Consider the following 20,154-nt stretch of genomic DNA (forward strand, 5'->3'; position numbering starts at 1 on the left):
TTTTCTATGTTACATTGGGTAGACAAATTGCTAAGACCCTCTAAACACAGCAGAGAAACAGAAAACAAGAGGCCTATAGATTGTACTGCCTTACAATATTTCAATGAATTGTTTTTTGGCTTTTCCAATAAACTCCCAAATGTCACTAAAGGACATCGAAATCAATTCTACCATTCAGATAATTTTTAAGAAAGCTATTTTCAAAGCTACAGTGTTATTTCCTCAGAGATCTGGCTTTTAGAGTAACAAGGATTTTGAAAGACTTAACTTTTAAGTTCAGCTTTTGTTACAGACCCTAAGAATATTTTCAGCAAAATGGGAGTAATTGTCATGCAAACTTAGAAATTTTTGGAAAGTGGGAAAAGCTAACCTAGAAATTTCAAATGTATTAAAATTCCTTTGAATAAAACTAATTAATGATAGGTGATATAGGTTATATACTAGAGTCATGTAATTAAATGTCTGCTCCTTTCTCTTTCAGCATTTCCTTTTTATATTCTGAGCCAGTTAAAAAACAAACTTTTTTCTATAGTCAAGTTTTCCTAGGCCTTTGGCATAGTGAATAATATAGTGCTGGAGCTGATGGCTTCTCCTTCAATGTCCTGGGTCATAGAAAACACTCCTCACCCTTTGGGAATCCTTCCAGGAGGGCAAGAGGTGGCAGCTGGGTGTATACAACATTCCTAAGTCAGTGATCAAAAGTCAGAAGGGGTATGGTTCCATTTAGATAATATCCTTGAAATTAACAAAATTATAGAGAAGGAGATTAGTGAGAGTGTGTAGCTATAAAGGGGTAGCACAAGAGAGCCTTGTGGTGATGGAATAGTTTGGTAACTTAATTATCGTGATAATCATGAATAAATAAATCTACACACATGTAATAAAACTGCATAGGGACACCTGGCTGACTCAATTGGTAGAGCATATGACTTGATCTCGGAGTCATGAGTTCAAGATCCACGTTGGGTATGGTGCTTACTTAAAAACAAACAAACAAATGCATAGAAATACACATAAAAAAAAAAAAAAGAAATACACATAAATAAATGAGTACAGGTAACACTGGTGAAATCTGAATAAGCTTGTGAATTTGAATGGTTTGTACCAATGTCCGTTTCTGGGTTTGATGTTGTCTATAGTTACACAACATGTCACCATGGGGAAAATGAATGAAAGGTACATAGACTTCCCTGTGTGTGTGCACGTGTCTGATAACAGCTTCCCATGAATTTATAATTATTTCAAAATAAAAAGTATTTTAAAAACTCAGTAGGGGTCTGTAGACTCCAGCTGCAGGTGCTGCTGCATGGCAGGATAAGATACAGAAAAAGCAGCACCTGTGCTCCTTATAGTGCAAGCAAGGTTAGTAGGTAAGGTAACTGTAAGGAGAAATCTTAAAAGTGGAATATGGGACTGAGGCTGTTTTTAGGGATGGCACAAATGAAATGATAAGGAAATAAGCAAACACCTTTGACTCTAGGCCTAAGAACTCTACATTAACATAAGGAAAGGTATACAGTTATAGTGAGGGGGAGAAAGGTGCTAAAGGCACATACATACAGCTCAGGTGACTTATTCTCATTGCATTGGCATGGAAATAATTAAATAATTAAGATGTGGGACTTACACCCCACACCATCCCCCCATCCCCTGCTACAGGAAGGGAGCTGTCCCCAACAGAGAAACAGTAAACAAGAGGCCTATAGAATGTACTGCCTTACAATATTCCAGTCCCCAGCTACGCTCATACTTTGGCTCTCTGACCTCGAGTGCTGGTATAGCCCAAGGAACTGCTGACTTCATACTGGTGCAGGTGGGGGTGTGGGATCATCAGGATATTGGCACTCCTGCCCAGGGAGCTGTCGTCAGAAGCCTGGCTCCTCACTTCTTCAGTGGGCAGTGCACGGCTGGGCAGGGAAGGGCTGGATGAGACATCACAGGAGCTGGCACTCTTTCGATTGTGACTGTCCCGCTCTCGCACAGACCTGACAGGTGAGAGGCAATGAGTTACCAACAAGCAAGTGATGCTGCCCCACCTAGAACTAAAACACCAAAACCCATCCCCAGTCTAAGCTGCTTGGGAAATCAATACCAAAAATGCCCCATTGTGATCTATGAGTGGGAATTCTGCCCTGACCAGCTTGAGACACTGTGTCAGAACTGACAGTTCTCAAATGGCCCAAGTCCCATGGTCATAGCTATAAAGCAATGACTGCTCCAATCTGACCCTACTTGATCCCACCAATCCATCTCATATCACTGAAAATGGGGCAAATGAACAAGATATGATACAATGCAAGAAAAAGTACACAGTGCCACCTTTGGAGTCTTCCTACACGAAAAACTGAGCCTAAATCTAATCAAGCCTCTGGAGGTAATTGCTAGCTTACAGGAAATCCAGAGAAGAGAGCACAAGTTAAACATTATGACACAACAATCAGCCAAATGAAGAAAGTGATGCAATCTACTGTCACAGAAAAAAGCCATTCCAAATACAATGTCTCCATCTTTTTTAGATCCCAAATCAACCAACTGTAAAAACTCATTTTTGAAACCACTGGGAAATCTGAATACAGACTGGCTATTAGAAGATATTAAAGAATTACTGTTAATTGTGGTACTTGTGGAAATTCATTTTTCATTCTTATTTGTTAGAGGGTGCCTGGGTGGCTCGTTGGTTAACAGTCTGCGTTAGCTTCAGGTCATGATCCCGGAGTCCTCAGATGGAGCCCCACATCGGGCTCTCTGCTCAGTGAGGAGTCTACTTCTCCCTCTCCCTCTGCCTGCTGCTGCCCCTGCTTGTGTTCTATCTCTCTGTCAAATAAATAAATAAAATCTTAAAAAAAAAATCCTTGGGGTGCCTAGGTAGCTCAGTCAGTGAAGCATCTTACCATTGACTTATTAGGTCATGAACCGAGGGTCCTGGGATCAAGTCCCGTGTCAGGCTCCCTGCTCAGTGAAGAGTCTCCCTCTCCCTTTCCCACTGCCTCTGTCTCTCCCCTCATTTAGGCTCTCTCTCATGCTCTCTCTCAAATAAATAAAATATTAAAAAAAAACTTATGTTAGAGACATATAGTATAATATTTACAGGTTTAAAAAAAGGGATTTGTTTTAGAATACTCCAGCAAAATGTAAAATGTGGGAAGTAATAAAATTAGACTGAGAAGACATGATCATTCTTCATTACTCTATTTGAGCATGTCTGAACATTTCCTTAATAAAGGTTTAAAAAACAGTATACCTTTATTAAAACATAAAACTCCCTAAAGGGGAAACCTCTGGAAGCAGTAAAAAGAAAGGATTAAAAGGGGAGAAGCCCCATGGGGAGACAAAAATTCAGAATAGAAAAGTTAGTAACTACAGATAGGGCTTCCCCTCTGGCATCAGAGCTGTTCTCTTCCCACCTGGAAGGATTTTGTCTTAAATCAGAGTTTAAACAGCCTTAAAAATAGATCCCTGGGCTGACTGCATGTACATTATTGCAACAGTGATTATTTGGACACCAGTGTATGCTCAGTCCTATGCAGAGGGCAAAGCACGGTTTAAAATATGGTCTGCTCCCTCAGGGAACACGTAACCTAGGTCTCTGAAATACCGAGTCTTGCCATTTTTGATTAGAATAAAGAAAATCAGGGACGCCTGGGTGGCTCAGCAGTTGAGCGTCTGCCATTCCGCTCAGGGCGTGATCCAGGGATCCGGGATCAAGTCCCACATCAGGCTCCTTGCAGGAAGCCGGCTTCTCCCTCTGCCTGTGTCTCTGCCTCTCTCTCTCTCTCTCTGTGTGTGTGTCTCTCATGAATAAATAAATAAAATCTTAAAAAAAAAAAAAAAGAGAGAGAGAGAGAGAGAATAAAGAAAATCAGGGTACCCGTGTCTTAGTGGTTGAGCATCTGCCTTTGGCTCAGGGCATGATCCTGGGGTCCTGGGATCAAGTCTCGCATCAGCCTCCCCACAAGGAGCCTGCTTCTCCCTCTGCCTATGTCTCTGCCTCTCTATCTCTCATGAATAAATAAATAAAATCTTTAAAAAAAGAAAACTAAGGATCTTGAACCATGAAAGCATTATTAAATACTCAAAAAGAAAGCACTACTGAGCCTCTAAGCAGCATTTACGTGTGGGAGAGCTATAGTCAACGGCCCTAAATGTTCCCAACATTTAGGAAATGTTTTGTCTGCGTGCTCTGTTTTCATCTTAGGATGGGATGAGGAAAAAGGACAGAAGACAATCATGTGGCTACTATAAGCTCATTTGTCAACATGAAGGGATGAATATTCTTCCAATCACTCATGCTTAAATAAACTTGCATATTTAAGAAATCTGGAAAATAGATTTGTGGTATTTGGTCCACCAGAGGAGGGAAGCCCTGGGTTAAGGATGTCTTTTTTTTACATAAGATCAGAAATGAATATATTGGTAAATCTCACTATATCACAATTAAAGACGATTGTATGACCAAAATACCATGTAGTGAATTTGAAACGCCAGTAAAGAAAGAAAAGTCTTGGGATGCCTGAGTGGCTCAGCAGTTGAGCGACTGCCTTTGGGCATGATCCCAGGATCCAGGATCAAGTGCCATATCAGGCTCCTTGCAGGGAGCCTGCTTCTCCCCTCTGTCTCTCTCTCTCTCTGTGTCTCATGAATAAATAAATAAAATCTTTAATATAGATAGGGAGAAATGGAGGGAGGGAAGGAGTGAGAAAGAAAGAAAGAAAGAAAGAAAGAAAGAAAGAAAGAAAGAAAGAAAGAAAGAAAATGTCAACTGCAAAAAAATAAAAATAAAAATAATAAAAAAAATTTAAAAAAAGAAAGAAAAAAGTCTCTTGTTCTCTGGGAATAAAAAACCCAAAAGAAACTGTGGGCCCTGGAATTCTATACATATTAGTGGCAGCCCAGTGAGAAGATTCTAAAATCTGTGACTTGTCCTGTCCATCTTGGTTAGAAAAAGCAGAAAACAAAACAAAACAGAACAAAAAAGAAAAAGCAGAACATTCTCCTTATCTGGGAATAATACTTCTTGTAAATATAACTAAGAAAATGGGTGGGCCAGAGAACCTGGAAACAGAATCCCCAATGATTTATATGGTATAGCTTTCTTTTGGCTAATTTTAATTAAAGACATTTTTTAGGTTGCTGTCATGAAAGTCCCTACAGGCCCTCAGATTTATCCCAAGCAATTTTTATATCCACCCCAAAGTGAATGTGGCAAAAACCTGCAGGTGGCGAGGCGCTGAGCCCGGGATGGGCCTGGCAGCCTGAACACTTGGGCATCATAGGCATCATAATCTACTTGGATGGGAAGGGCGTTCTCAGATTCTTTTGGAGTCCCGAGAGCTGAAATGCATAAATCACATGAATTCTCATTAAAACACATTTCAACCAGATACTTTCAGAGGCCCTTCATCAAAATCCATAAGGCACAGATGATCCCTATCATGTCCCACCAAGAAAAGTGGGATAATAACCCATTCATCTGATGTGTAAATGATTTACATGCCAAAGTTATACAGAAAATAGTATAGCACTAGGGGCGCTTGGGTGGCTCAGTTAGTTAAGCATCTGACTCTTGATTTGGGCTTAGCTCATGATCTCACAGTTGTGAGATCAAGCCCCACACTGGGCTTCATGCTTAGCATGGAGTCTACTTTAGATGGTCTCTCCCTTTCCCACTGCCCCTCCCCCTGCTCGCTTGCTCTCTCTCTCTCTCTCAAAATAAATAAAAAATCTTTAAAAAATAGTATAGCACTAAATAAAGGGAAAAGTTTTGATAGTTTTTCATTCTTATGTGATCCCCACTTAAAAAGATCATTCTAATATGTAGTATGGCTAGTACTTTAAAACTTTCTACTCAATCCTTACAACTGACCTATTGAAAGGAAAAACAAGGTTTGTCACCATCCATTTTGCAGCTGACAGGACAAAAAAATACATAGTGGTTAAGGGACCTTCCAAAGGCAACTCAAGTATCCAACTTGACTGTGAACTACTTATGCAACACCCATAATCTTGTTGCCATGACTTAGCAGACTTTCTAAAAGTAAGGAAAGGAGGTCTCAAAAATACTCACATGTATCACGGCCATTTTTTGCTTTCTCAGAGGCAGGCTGTAAAATTAAATAGATAATTAATCACTCCCTCCTCTGTCAGAATAGAACTTATCACAAGGCACAATATGTAGGTGGATGCTCCCCAGGACAGAGAGCAGGCCCTCCCCCTCACTGTAAAGGAGGGAACACTTGAGACCCATCTACCTCTGTGTTGGGCCCTACTAGGCCCACCTCATACCTTGTTCACCCTCAAAACTCTTATCCAATGGGGGCATGTACCCCACCTCACAGGAGAGGATATTCAATTCTAGAGAGAAAAGGGGACTTGCTTGAAGTCACACAGTTACCAGGTGGCAGAGCCAAAATCCAAGCCCAGTCCTTCATGCTCTTGGTCAGTCACTGGTGTGTGTGTGTCCTACCATGGCTAGCTTCCACCTGACCCCAAACCCTGCATGCACACTTCTCCCATTGAGCACGGTACTCTCACTGGTCTGCCTACACCTGCAAGAGGTCAGCATTTGGTAAATCACACAATTTGCTGAAATGCCATACAGAGGTAGAGAGAAAATGGAAAGAGCTTTTCTTTCTTTCCAAAGAAATTTCTCAAGACCCTTTAAAGCTTTCATAACAATACTCATTCTTTCTTCTTTAAAATGATCATGTTGCAAGGGCACCTGGGTGGGTCAGTTGTTTAAGCATCCAACTCTTGATTTCAGCTCAGATTATAATCTCAGGGTTGCAAGATCAAGCCCTGCATTGGGCTCCATGCTTAGTGGGGAATCTGCTGGAGATTCTCTCTCTCCCTTGCTCTCTGCCCCTCCCACTGCTCTCATGCACACGTGCATGCTTTCTAATAAATAAATCTTTAAAAAAGAGATAAAATAATCATGTTGCAGAAAAGTTCCTCTGTGTCCCATTTTGCCCTGAAGGGTTGTGATGAAAGCATAAGACCTCTGAGGGCAGGAGGTGCCCTTTCTGGGCAGAGCCTCTTCTAGCACTTTACTATTAGCCATGGCTTATTCTAGGAGTCCTCATATTCCTCAAAATTAACATTTTCCTTATTAAAAGAGTAAAATTAACCCTTCACCCCCCAAAAAAGGAAGAAATGGTCCTGATACATAGCCACAATGGGACACCTTTCAGAGTTCAGCTCTGGTAGAAACAGGTAGATAGGTGAGAACACCCTGCTATGCCACCTGTATACCTAAGTCTCTTTTTCTCTTCATACGACATCAAAAACACCCTTTAGGGATACCTCGGTGGCTCAATGGTTGAGTGTCTGCCTTCAGCTCAGGGTGTGATCCCAGAGTGCTAGGATTAAGTCCCACATCAGGCTCCCTGCAGAGAGCCTGCTTATCCCTCGGCCTGTGTCTCTGCCTCTTTCTCTGTGTCTCTCATGAATAAATAAATAAAACCTTTTAAAAAATTGCAATAATTTTATTAAAAAACACCTTTTAAAGTTCTTAAAACTGGCATTTTTATTGGCTGTGAATATATTCCATTGAGTGGATAGCTCATGGTTTATTTAGTGGTTTCCCTTTTATTTTCAACTTCTCACTATTATAAATAGTACTGAACCAAGACCTTATTCCCATTCAATATCCTCAAGTTTTTACTTAGACCACACAGTCAAAAATGGAATTATCTGATCAAGTGGCAAGAACATTTGCACTGCTTTTCATATACATGGCTGAACTGCTTTTCACAAGTATGGTATATCAATCAGGTACTCAAGCCCCAATGTCACCACTTTTTCCAGGACTTGGTAGAATTATTTTAAGCCTAATTGGTATGCAGGAGTGCCTGGCTGGCTCAGTCAGTAGAGCATGCGAATCTTGATCTCACTGTTGTAAGTTCAAGCCCCACTTTGGGTATAGCAATTACTTAAAAATAAAAACCTTTAAAAAATAAAGTAAAATAAAATAAGCCCATTTGGTGAGCAAAAAATAATCTCTATTCGGGATGCTTCAGTGGCTCAGCAGTTGAGCATCTGCCTTTGGCTTAGGGCGTGATCCCAGGTCCAGGATTCAAGTTCCATATTGGGCTCCCTGCAAGGAGCCTGCTTTTCCCTCTGCCTATGTCTCTGCCTCCCTCTTTGTGTCTCTCATGAATAAATAAAATCTTTAAATAATAATAATAATAACCTCTATTCTTTTTTTAAAGATTTTATTTATTTATTCATAAGAGACACAGAAAGAGGGAGAGATACAGGCAGAGGGAGAAGCAAGCTGCCCGCAAGGAGCCCAACATGGGACTCAATCTCAGGACCCTGGGATCACAACCTGAACCAAAGGCAGATAGATGCTCAACCACTGAGCCACCCAGGTGCCCCAATAATCTCTATTCTTGTTTGAATTTGCAATTCTTTAATTACTACTAAGATTTGCTCTTTTCATCATTATTTCCCCTTAGCTGTAATGCATGCCCCATGTCTTTGACCCCAAAGGTATCTGAGAGGTCCCAGTATTTGAATCAATGAGTCACATCATAAGTCTGAGGTTTGCCTTATTATTGATGTATCTAATGTGGAAAATCATTAAGTTCTAAGTCAAATTTCTTAAACTTACTCAAGACCATGGGGGAGAAGGGCATATCTCAGGATTAAAATAACCATATTGGTGTGTGACAGTCTCTGAAGGCTCTGTAGATTGGTGACACCTACCTTCTTTCCCGCCAGTTTTATTCGTGGGGTGAAACTGTTACAAAAGAGCTGACTTTTGGACGTATAGAAACTGTGAAAGAAAAAAGGGTCATTAATCTAACCCCCTTTCATTTTAAACTTCAAGACACAGTTAACACCCCAGCTGTGGATTAGCCCTCTTGTAACTGCCTATATCTCAGGCTTCACTGATTCCTCTGATTCTAACTTGTTCTGTAATTACCATAAAACATTAAATACAGTTTTAATCACTGTTCTTTTATTTTCCATAAACTGTTTCACACTAGCCCTGATTCCTAACTGGATGAGAATTTCCTCCTTGTGGCAGGGATTAATTCTATTCACATTATACTTTTGCATCTTGATCCTTTTCAGTCATGGGTTGAAGAGCATTTGGTAAGCAAGAATAGCTCAGGCAAGGAAAGAAAAAAGTGGTCTCAAGAAAAGATGGGGTGTGTGGGTGGCTCAGTCAATTGAGCATCTGACTCTTGATCTCAGCTCAAGTCTCAATCTCAGGTTGTGAGTTCAAGCCCCATACTGGGTTCCACACTGGCCATGGAACCTACTGGAAGGAAGGAAGGAAGGAAGGAAAGAAGGAAGGAAGGAAGGAAGAAATCAAACCATCAAATTCCTATCCCTTTGAAAATCGTATCTTAATGCAGTAATGTCAGGCACACAAGAAAATTGGGAAACCCGATTTGGCCCTGGATATACTGAATGAATGTAAAATAGAGGCTGTACAGTCTTTTCCATTTCTCAGGCATGTCTCTGTATTCTCTTTTATCTATAATTAATTTATGAGAAAGATGTTTTGAATACTAACCAATCCACACCTTCCATCATAACTCTGATCATAAAAAAACAAAAACAAAAACAGTATCTATAGCTAACCAGTAGACTGTAGGGCAATCCTAGTAACCAACACTTTATGTTCATAAGAATATTAACTGCAATCAGGCCTGGAGTCCAACCAGCCCCTGGAACTTGACCCCTAAGAGTGGTACCAAGGAAACCGCCACGTAGAGAAGAAAGATGTGAAAGAAAGATGTAAGTAGAAGTGATGAATCATTAAATTCTACTCCAGAAACCAATATTACACTATATGTTAACTAACTAGAATTTAAATAAAAATTTGAAAAAATATATAAATAAATAAAAATAAAAAGATCTGAGTGGTAAAATGATGTTAGCCAGAAGAATGGGTTTCTATTAGATTTATCTACATGAAGTTGCTGTTTGAAGGTCAAAATCAGTCTACTACCACAATTTCAAATGGTTTAAACCAAGAGCATCAGCTTTGCCATGAACTTGTTGTCCAACTCTTTTTTTTTTTAAGATATATTTATTTATTCATGAGAGATACAGATTGAGAGAGGCAGAGACACAGGCAGAGGAGGAAGCAGGCTCCTCACTGGGAGCCTGATGCGAGACTAGATCCCGTTTCCTGGGATCACGACCTGAGCCAAAGGCAGGCGCCCAACCACTGAGCCACCCAGTCATCCCAAACTCACTGTCCAACTCTTGCAAGCCACTTTATCTCTCTGGGACTCAGGTTCCTCACCTATACTCTGTGATTGGAGGGTCTTTATGATCTCTACAACAGACTCCAGGTATCATCTGTGATATCCCCCACATTCCAGTTTTAGAACTCTTACGTATCTTCTATTAATTTACTTTTTTGTATCTATTTTCATTACTAGCCAATAATACGTTGAGAGTGATAATTTTTCAATGAAGACAATTTGATTATGCTTCAGGTAAGCTCTCTGGCCTTGTGAGAGGCTTCTGAAGAAGCTTGAGGACAGGATGAGAACAATGGCCCCTATGAAGAGCCATGTATCTCAGGCCATGAGCCCTCTTTGCTCCTGTCCCTGAGTGGCTCAAGCAAACAAGGCTCACACTGAGAAGTGAAAAGCAGACCTCAGGCCATCCCAGCTCTCAGATTCTGAAGCCACCTGTGTGAATCTATTGTCCATCTTAAATGCCATCAGAGAGCCAATTTGGGATGAAAAATAAAGTGATGAATCAGGAAACCTTCAAGTTATTATTAATTAAAATCCGAGGAAATTACAGTGCTTAAATTCATATATAATTTTTGTGTGCTACAGCTACTCTGTCCTTTCATTATTTCCTAAACATAAAACCCCGAAATATGGTGTATAATTAAACAGTAGCTATTTTCTTATGTGCCAAAGCATCTGAATGTCTATTCAAAGATTACAAATCCAAAACTAATTAGAGAGCTGACAAAAAAGAAGATACACTGTGCTCTGAATTAAGTGAAAACAAAAAAGTTCAAAGTATTATTTTACTTGAATCAAGTTTTTGAAATGATAGTAAGTAACAAAAATACAAGATAAAGAAGATCCTGAAGGCATCGTCTTAGGAAGCAGGCACTTTTTCTTAAAGTGACTTCATCAAGCAATGCAATGACAACATAAAAAACTGAGCATCACTGAAGAGTCACATATACATGCACATAACGGAATAACACGGATGACCAGCCTGAGAGTCTGTCACTGGGCTCCCTGAGAGAGGCATACTCAGAACAGGAGTACTGGGTGACCTTACACAGCTGGCCAGGCCACTGTTCCTTGTTGGTTCTTCACCTATGAATGATTACAGCTGACCGGCAGCAACCACCACACGAGGACACTATGGCCCATAACAAAGATAAAGGAAAAAACTCAAGGCTGAAATCAACATCTGTGATGAATTTTCAAGCTGGTCTCTAGAAAATATTTACAACTAAATAGAAAACAAAACGGAAGATTCTTTTTAAGCTTAGTGCATGAGCCAGCGATCATCTGCCCCTCATGGAGTGTCAGCTTAAAACAGACAACCCAGAGTAGGGCAGAATGTTCTAGAAGCACTAACAAGAAAGTGGCTATTGGCTACCCAGGACAGCACAGGAAGGACTCACAAAAGAGATGTCGGGGCCAGGTCTTAGAGGATAACAGGCATTTGTGAAGAAGAGGGCAGGTGGAGAGGCCCTCTAGGCAGAAAGGCTCAGAAGAGTGAGATGTGTACATCTGCTATACAGAATAAAAGAAGGCAAGAGGTGGGAGAGGAGGCCTCGGGTATCAAAAACTTTAGTCTTCATCAAGCCAGCAGGAGGAATCAGAGAAAAAGAACAACAGGATTTAGTTTTCATAAAATGACTCTGGTAACCAGGTATGGCAGTGGTTGACAGACACTGGTCCCAGACCTCCAGGGTCCCTTGGTGCCATATCCGGGCCTACTGAGGACACAGAGGAACACTAAGACTTTTTCACTACTATATATTTGGTTGCAAGTAAGACTTTTACTTGGGACGCCTGGGTGGCTCAGAGGTTTAGTGCCACCTTCAGCCTAGGGTGTGACCCTGGAGACCCGGGATCGAGTCCCAAGTCAGGCTCCCTGTGAAGAGCCTGCTTCTCCCTCTGCTTGTGTCTCTGCCTCTCTTTCTCTCTGTTGTCTATCATGAATAAATACATAAAATCTTTTAAAAAAAAAAAAAAAAGTAAGACTTTTACCTAAAAAAGGAGGGGGCAAGGGTGGCTGTTGCTTAAGAAAAAAATTAGAAAGGAAAGAAGAAAACCACTGGTCTAAAAAACTGATTCTCAATGTAGGGGTGAGGGAGGATCCTGCCACTTAGGAGGCATGTGGCAATGCAGCACACACTTTGTATTTTTTTGTTTGTTTGTTTTTAAGTCTAAATGATTTTCCTCCCCAGTTTCCAATGGTTTCAACTGCATTTTCCATAAGCCTAAAGGCATTTTTAAAAATCATAAAACAGGGGTGCCTAGGTGGCTCAGTCCATTTAGCGTCTGCCTTCAGCTCAGGTCATGATCTCAGGATCCTGGGATTGAACCCTGCACCAGGCTCCCTGCTCAGTGGTAGGTCTGCTTCTCATTCTCCCTCTGTGATCTCTCTTGCTCTCACTCTCTCTCAAATAAATAAAAATCTTTTAAAAACTAAAATTAAAAAAAAATAAAAATCATAAAACGTTATAAAGAAGAAATAGCCCAAGGCTTTTCACTTTTGGCAGGTTTGAGAATATCTAGTTCTCACAGTTAGTTTCCAGGAGGTTATGAGCTCTACCAGCAAATTTCCAAGAAATCGTCTAAATCCCTCCAGGCAAAAAACAAACAAACAAACAAAAAAATCCCTCCAGGCTTTCTGATAGGAAAATTCACTTAGCCACAGTTCCTGCAGACACTTTGGTCGTCACCCTGGAGTGAGTGCTATTGGCTTTTAGTGGGTGGATGTCAGGGATGCTGCTCAACATCCTACAATGCACAGGGCAGTAGTGTCCAGGTTGAGAAACCCTGGTCTAAAGGATGGACTGAAAGAGAGATCAGAAGCAGACATACTAATAAGATTATCGCAGTTATTAAAAAAGATGAGGATGGGATAAAGCAGTGGCACTGACAAAAGCACAAGAGATACCACCCTGAGCTTTGATCAGAAGAAACACTGAGGCCTATCTCTTGTCCCACATGAAGAAGAGCACGGTGATTTTTCTACAGACGGAGAATGCCAGGCACAATGTTGTTCTGCTATGGTCTGTGGGAGTTGGGAATCATAGGAGCTGGAGCTAATAATAGAAATAAGACCTTCAAATTTGTCTTTTTTTTTTTTTTTTTTTTTTTACTCTTAGACTGTTCTTATATTACTGCCACTGTTTTGCATGTACAGAAGCTCTAAGCAAATGCTGGAACTTTGGTTTTCTTGATAAAAGACTTTAATAGTAGGAACTTAACAAATGTGAAGAAAAAAGTGGCAAGGAAGTTATTCAAAACCCTCATCATCTACCAGGAATCAAAATTACACCCACCTGTGGTTTATCCAGTGAGGAATATTATAGTCATCGCCCAGACGAGAATCACGAGGTGCACTTCGATTATGCAGCTGGAAGAGAAAAAGCCAGTACACAGATTAGCTAGGAAACAAACAGGATGTGGAACTGCTCCAACTTTTCTGTTTTAAAGTGTTCTCAAGATCACCCTAGTAGTAGAAACTGGTCGTTATTAAGCAATCCAAAATCTAATGACCTTGAACAGCGGGACAGCATGTAATGGTTGCTCCCCCATGCACACCAAGTCCACACCAATTCCTAAAAAAAAGACAAAAAGAGTTTGGGGTGAGGGTGGAAAGAAGCAGAAGTAAGTGTCTCACTCTACTAACAATACTATTAAACTGGGTCAGGGTATGAGTCAAAGCAGACTTCCTATCCTATGATTTATAACCTCATTCGCCTACATAGCAAAAAAAGTAAATAGATGCATTTTGTCTATTTCCTCTTTACCAGGTCCCATCACATCCTGCAATTACTGAATGCTTGACAATTAGCCTTTGACTGCTTTGTAGATCATGATTTGTCAAAAAGACAACCCCGGACTCCATTACTAAAGTTTCAAGGCCAGAAAGGAAACGAAACCTTGTAATTTCAATAAAAAGGCAAAACAATCCATATCATTTAATGGAGCTGCTTTATTGGCAATCAGGATTTACATTCCACCTCCATCTTGTTGTTGAAGCACAAATTTAATGGGACAAGGGGTACAAAATAGGAAAGCATAGCACATCATGGAGGGAGGACTGGATCAGATGATTTGATGGTTCTCCCCAAGACAGGCTGATGGGTTTCCAAAATAGTTCTCTGGGGTCATATATGTTTGTGAAACTCTGAGCACCTGTTATGCCCATTAGAGATAGACAAGATATACTAACATATTAAAACCTGCAATTAGGGAATATGCCTAAACTGTGTATGACCCAGCATTTCCCAAACCAATTTGATCATGGAACTCTTTTTGTTGCCTAACATTATTCATATCCCCAGGATCTCTGACACACAAAGCCAGGGAAAGCTCAGAGCTCTAAAAGTAAGTCAGGCTCTAAACCTTTGGAGACAGTGCAGCCCAGGGAGCCTTACCATTATCTATCATCCGCTGCTTGGTCAAGATCATAAGTAGACGGTCCACTTCAAAAACACCCACCCCAGGCGTGATCACCACAGACATCTGCCCAGTTCGGTCAAAGTTGCGGTTGATGTAGTGCTTGTCAAACACTTCAAAGGAAGCAAAAGTTCTTGAATGAAGATGTTACAACTTTTCAGAAACCAGCCACTGGAGAGCCTCTCTGTGATCTGAGTATTTTGCCCATGTTTCTGTTGTAGCAATAGCCTGAATTCTAGTTAGTCATGTGTATATCTGCCTCTTCCCTTCTACTTTAAGAACTGCTTGAGGGGATCCCTGGGTGGCACAGCGGTTTGGTGCCTGCCTTTGGCCCAGGGCGCGATCCTGGAGACCCGGGATCAAATCCCACGTCGGGCTCCCAGTGCATGGAGCCTGCTTCTCTGCCTGTGTCTCTGCCTCTCTCACTCTCTCTCTCTGTGTGACTATCATAAATAAATAAATAATTAAAAAAAAAAGAACTGCTTGAACACAAGACTACCTTACTGTTGCCTTCGTTAACATCCCCTCATTGATGCCTAATACTTGCCTTGTGCAGCCTTAAATGCTCAAATTTCATGTTGTTAATTTAAACAATACATAAATGAGTCTGCATTGAAATTTACAAAAATCAAGTATTAATTTAAGATAAAAAAAAAAAGATAATATTTAAAAGAGTAGACTTTGTAAATCTGGCAAGTTAATTTTTATTTCTGTCCTATACAGTCCTTACTTTAGAAAACCAAAGATATTCCAATATGACAAAAAGATTTACTAATACAAGACCATGTGCTTTAAAATCCCCAGCACCTGGGTCTATAGATACATGGGCAGGTTATACGCACAGTGAAGTAACCACACATCATCACTTCTACCACTGGCCAGTGCTGAGGGATGCCTAACCAGAGCTAGGCCAATCACTCCGCTGGGAACACAGAATTCTAAACAGAGAGTAGAGAGCTGACAGCAGAGCTAGGAGCTGAACACTGCTCTAGGAATACCTGCTGTTGCAGTTCCTAGAGCCACTTTGGTCCCCACCATCGTCTGCATGATGTTCAAGCCTTTCCTGGTGGCCGTGCCAGGTGTCTACATCCTGAGAGTAAATTTCTCTTTTTGTGTAAACCAATTCAGTAGGTTTCTGTTATTTGCAAACAAAGCATATCAGCTAACACATTAATGCAGGGACAAACATTCAGAGGAAATCAATACCACGCTGTTAACAAGATTTCATTTTGGAAGGGAATTGACAGTAGTGGGAGGGGGGAGATCTTCATTTTTACTTAATATAGCTCTGATTATTTGAATTCTAGAAACATGGGTTCCTTTTATAATTAAAAAAAAAGTTTTTTAATTACTTAGAAGCAATTGAGAAATGGGGTAGAAAAGAGCAAGAACAAGGTTTTTAGTTAAACAGTCCAAGGAAGATTCTCTCTAGCTCTTTACTCTCAGGTTACCATGAGAAGCAGATGAGAATAGCACATTAATTTCCAACAAAAAACCCAAGAGCTAAATGTTGGCCATTATAACCATCCAATCAGAAGTTACTGCTTTCAGTTCATCTCTGGGGTAGGTAGGTGAGGAGATCATCAACTGGTTCTGGATCTTTGGACATTAGTAAAAAAGAAGTCCATAGCCATGTGGTAAGCAAGATGCCAGCTCCCATGGCTGGTGTCCTTACTCACCATTGAATGACAAATTGATGGCCTCTAGGTAGTTTCCTTGTGCTGAGGTAGAATTGTCGCCTTGAGGAAAGCCCTCTGAAGCAAATGACACAAGAGAAGGAAAAGTATCTCATGAAAGATGAACTCTAAAAAACCAAGTGGAAAGTGTCTGGCTCCGCAGGGCCTCCCACCCTGTAATAGGGACATTACTGAACTTACTGCATATGTAATGAACAACTGGACCCAACTGGAAATAGAAACCTGACTAGAAGCAGAAACTATGCCCAGAAGTAGGAAGGAAGCAAGCATGAACCTCTTCATTTCCCAGCTTCCATCCTATACTTCCTTTCCCTGCCACACCTTCTATCATATGAATGCAGTACCTGCCTGTTCCAGTCGTACCAACACTGGATACTGGATGAAGAGTTTTTTAATGGTCACAAGGAGTGACGTCCACTCTTCTCTCCTCTCATTCTGCACCACCACTCTGAAAGGAATATTGTCATAAAATACTAAACAGCTATCACATCAGGCCATTCACAGGGTTTCAAAGGAAAGGAGAAGATGGGATTCCCAAGATTAGGGTAATTTACCATATAACAATAAGTATTAAAGTCAAATGCGTGTAACAAACATTAGCAAAGAAATGTAATCACATCAACAGTGACATAGATTGAAAACAAAAAAGAAAGTATTTTAAAATTGCCATGAGATTATATTAATGCCTAGCATTGAGTAGGAATATGAAATTTTCACATAATGAATTACAATTAGGTGGTATATAAAAAGCCTAAAAGAAAACATCTGTATGTATGGGTTGGGGTTGTTTTTTTTAGATTTTATTTATTTATTCATGAGAGACACACAGAGAGAGCCAGAGACCTAGGCAGAAGGAGAAAGAGGTTCTCGGCAAGGAGCCAGATGCGGTACTCGATCCCAAGACCCCAGGATCACGACCTGAGCCAAAGGCAGACGCTCAACCACTGAGCCACCCAGGCACCCCATATATGTATGTTTATGTGTGTGTGTGTGTGTGTGTGTGTGTGTGTGTGTATATACACACACACACACACACACACCCAATAAACCTATCTAGGTCAGGGAACTAGATTAGTAGAAAGGGACTGCAGAAGTACCTGGCTGGCTCACTCAGTTGAGCATGAGACTCATGATCTAGGGTTGTGAGCTTGAACCCCACGTTGGGTGTAGAGATTAGTTAAAAATAAAATCTTAAAATAAAGTAAAAATGGGGCACCTGGCTGGCTCAGTCAGTACAGCTTGCAACTCTTGACCTCAGGGTTGTAAGTTTGAGCCCCACTTTGGGGATAGAGATAACTTAAAAATAAAATCTTAAAAAAAAAAAATAAAAATAATAAAAAATAAAAATAAAATCTTAAAATAAAGGGGGGGCGGTGATGGGTGGGTATCAGTTTACTGCAGACCTCAACCTTAAAATTTTTGAACCATGTGGATGTACTACTAAAAATAAAATTTAGATTTAAAAGAAAAAATATACATTTGCATTAATCTAGTAATTTTAATGCTATGAACTTATCCTAAAGAAATATACGGGGCGGGGGGGAGAAATATACAGGGGGTACCTGGGTGGCCCCTGTCAATTAAGTGTCTGACTCTTGGTTTCAGCTCAGGTCATGATCTCAGGATATTGAGATCAAGCCCCATATTGGGCTCCATGCTCAGTGCTAAGTCGGCTTAGGACTCTCTCTCCTTCCTCTGCTTCCCCCCTCACCCCCACCCACTCGCTCCCTCTCTCTAAAATAAATAAGTAAATCTAAAAGAAAAGAAAAGAAAAGAAAAGAAAGAAAGAAAGAAAGAAAGAAAGAAGAAAAGAAAAGGAATGGAAAGAAAGAAAAGAAAAGAAAAGAAAAGAAAAGAAAAGAAAAGAAAAGAAAAGAAAAGAAAGAAAAGAAAAGAAAAGAAAGAAAAGAAAAGAAAAGAAAAGAAAAGAAAGAAAAGAAAAGAAAAGAAAAGAAAGAAAAGAAAAGAAAAAAGAAAAGAAAAGAAAACACATAGGACCCAGAATAGCCAACCCAATATTGAAAGAGAAGAACAAAGTTGGAGGACTAACACTATTCAACTTCAAGAAGCTATAGTAATCAAGACAGGGTGGCAGTGGTGAAAGAGTAGACAAACAGATTAATGCAACAGAACAGAGGACCCAGAAGCAGAATCCTTAAAATATATCAACAGATCTTTGACAAAGAAGCAAAGACAACATAATGGAACAAAGACATTCTTTTCAACAAATGGTGCTGAACAACTGGACATCCACATGCAAAAGAAAAAAAAAGAAAGTTAGACACAGACTTTACGCTCTTCATAAAAATTAACTAAAAATATGGTTCGATCCTGGGTTTTGGCAGAAAATTTAGAAAGCAATTCAAAATAGGTCATAGACCTAATTATAAAATGCAAAATTGTAAAACTTCTAAAAGCTAACATAGCACAAAACTTAAATGACTCTGGGTAGGATGATGACTTTTTAGATTAAATACCAAAGCCACAATCCATGAAAGAAAGAAATTGATAAGCTAGACCTTATTAAAATTTAAAAACTTCTGCTCTGGGAAAGACAATGTTAAGAGAATGAGAAAACAAGGCATATTTAATAAAGGACTGTCATCCAAAATACATAAAGAACTCTTAAAAATTCAACAATAAAAAAACCCAATTTAAAAATAGGCAGAAGACTTGAACAGACACTTCATCAAAGAAGATATACATGGCAAATAAGCACATGAAAAGATGTTCCACATCATGTCATGGGGGAAAGGAAAGAGTAAGTGGGACATTGAGGATTTTTAGGGCAGTGAAAATACACTGGAAGATATTAATGATGGAAAACATGGCATTATATATTTGTTCAATTCCACCAAAAGTACAATACCAAGAGTGAACCTTAAGGTAAACCTACGGACTTTCAGTGACTATGAAACATCTGTGTAGGTTCATTAATTGTAATAAATGTATCTGTCTGGTAAAAGTGGTTGATAACAGAGAGAAAGTCATTATGTATGTGTAAAGAAAAGGGGTGTATGGGAAATCCTTATACCTTCTCTCAATTTTGCTATGAACACAAAACTGTTCAAAAAAAAAAGCAAAAAAACAGTAAAGAATGCATTAACTATATATCTATCACAGTGATACATAGTTGAATTTAAAAATTAGAAAAAGATTGGGGTGCCTGGGTAGTACAGCTGGTTAAGCATCTGACTCATAGTTTTGGCTCAGGTTGTAATCTCAGGGTCATAATCCGAGGGTTGAGAGATTGAGCCTCGCACTGAGCACCAAACTCAACATAAAGTCTATTTGAGATTCTCTCTCCCTCTGCACCTCCCACTTATGCATTCTCTAAAATAAATAAGTAAAATAAATAAGTAAATCTTTTTTCTTATTAGAAAAAGAGTAAATATCCAACAAGGAATTAGTTAAATTATGATACAATTTCAGACTATGACAAAATATCCTATAGGTATCAAAAAATGAAATGATCCTCTTTGATAACTGAGTAATGGGTATATGAAAGTTCACAATGCTATTCTCTCTACCCAAGTATATTTGATTTATTTATTTATTTTTAAAGATTTTATTTATTTATTCATAGAGATGCAGAGAGAGAGAGAGAGAGAGAGGCAGAGAGACACAGGCAGAGGGAGAAGCAGGCTCTATGCACAGAGCCTGATGTGGGACTCAATCCCGGGTCTCCAGGATCACGCCCTGGGCTGCAGGCGGCGCTAAACCGCTGCACCACCGGGGCTGCCCCATATTTGATTTTTTAAAAAAACAAAATAAGCGGGCACCCTGGGTGGCTCAGCGGTTTAGCACTGCCT

At 39.9% G+C, this 20,154-nt stretch overlaps 1 protein-coding gene across 9 annotated transcripts in view; it reads right to left on the reverse strand.

Annotated features, from left to right (window-relative positions):
- Positions 1-20,154, reverse strand: part of DEPDC5 (DEP domain containing 5, GATOR1 subcomplex subunit) — a 128,459-nt gene that overhangs the window by 76,096 nt on the left and 32,209 nt on the right. For all 9 annotated transcript variants that reach the window (XR_005983785.1, XM_041729006.1, XM_041729011.1 and 6 more), the window contains exons 13-21: positions 16,687-16,790; positions 16,325-16,399; positions 14,624-14,758; positions 13,740-13,801; positions 13,523-13,596; positions 8,707-8,776; positions 6,065-6,101; positions 5,211-5,331; positions 1,765-1,985 (exon numbers count right to left, since the gene is read on the reverse strand). Coding sequence is in view for 8 of the 9 variants with exons in the window: in XM_041729006.1 (XP_041584940.1) it covers positions 1,765-1,985; positions 5,211-5,331; positions 6,065-6,101; positions 8,707-8,776; positions 13,523-13,596; positions 13,740-13,801; positions 14,624-14,758; positions 16,325-16,399; positions 16,687-16,790 (899 nt within the window). In the remaining variant the exon portion in view is untranslated. The remainder of the gene's footprint in view (positions 1-1,764; positions 1,986-5,210; positions 5,332-6,064; positions 6,102-8,706; positions 8,777-13,522; positions 13,597-13,739; positions 13,802-14,623; positions 14,759-16,324; positions 16,400-16,686; positions 16,791-20,154) is intronic.

Source organism: Vulpes lagopus, chromosome 14, assembly GCF_018345385.1.
Source record: "Vulpes lagopus strain Blue_001 chromosome 14, ASM1834538v1, whole genome shotgun sequence".
Classification (NCBI taxonomy): domain Eukaryota; kingdom Metazoa; phylum Chordata; class Mammalia; order Carnivora; family Canidae; genus Vulpes; species Vulpes lagopus.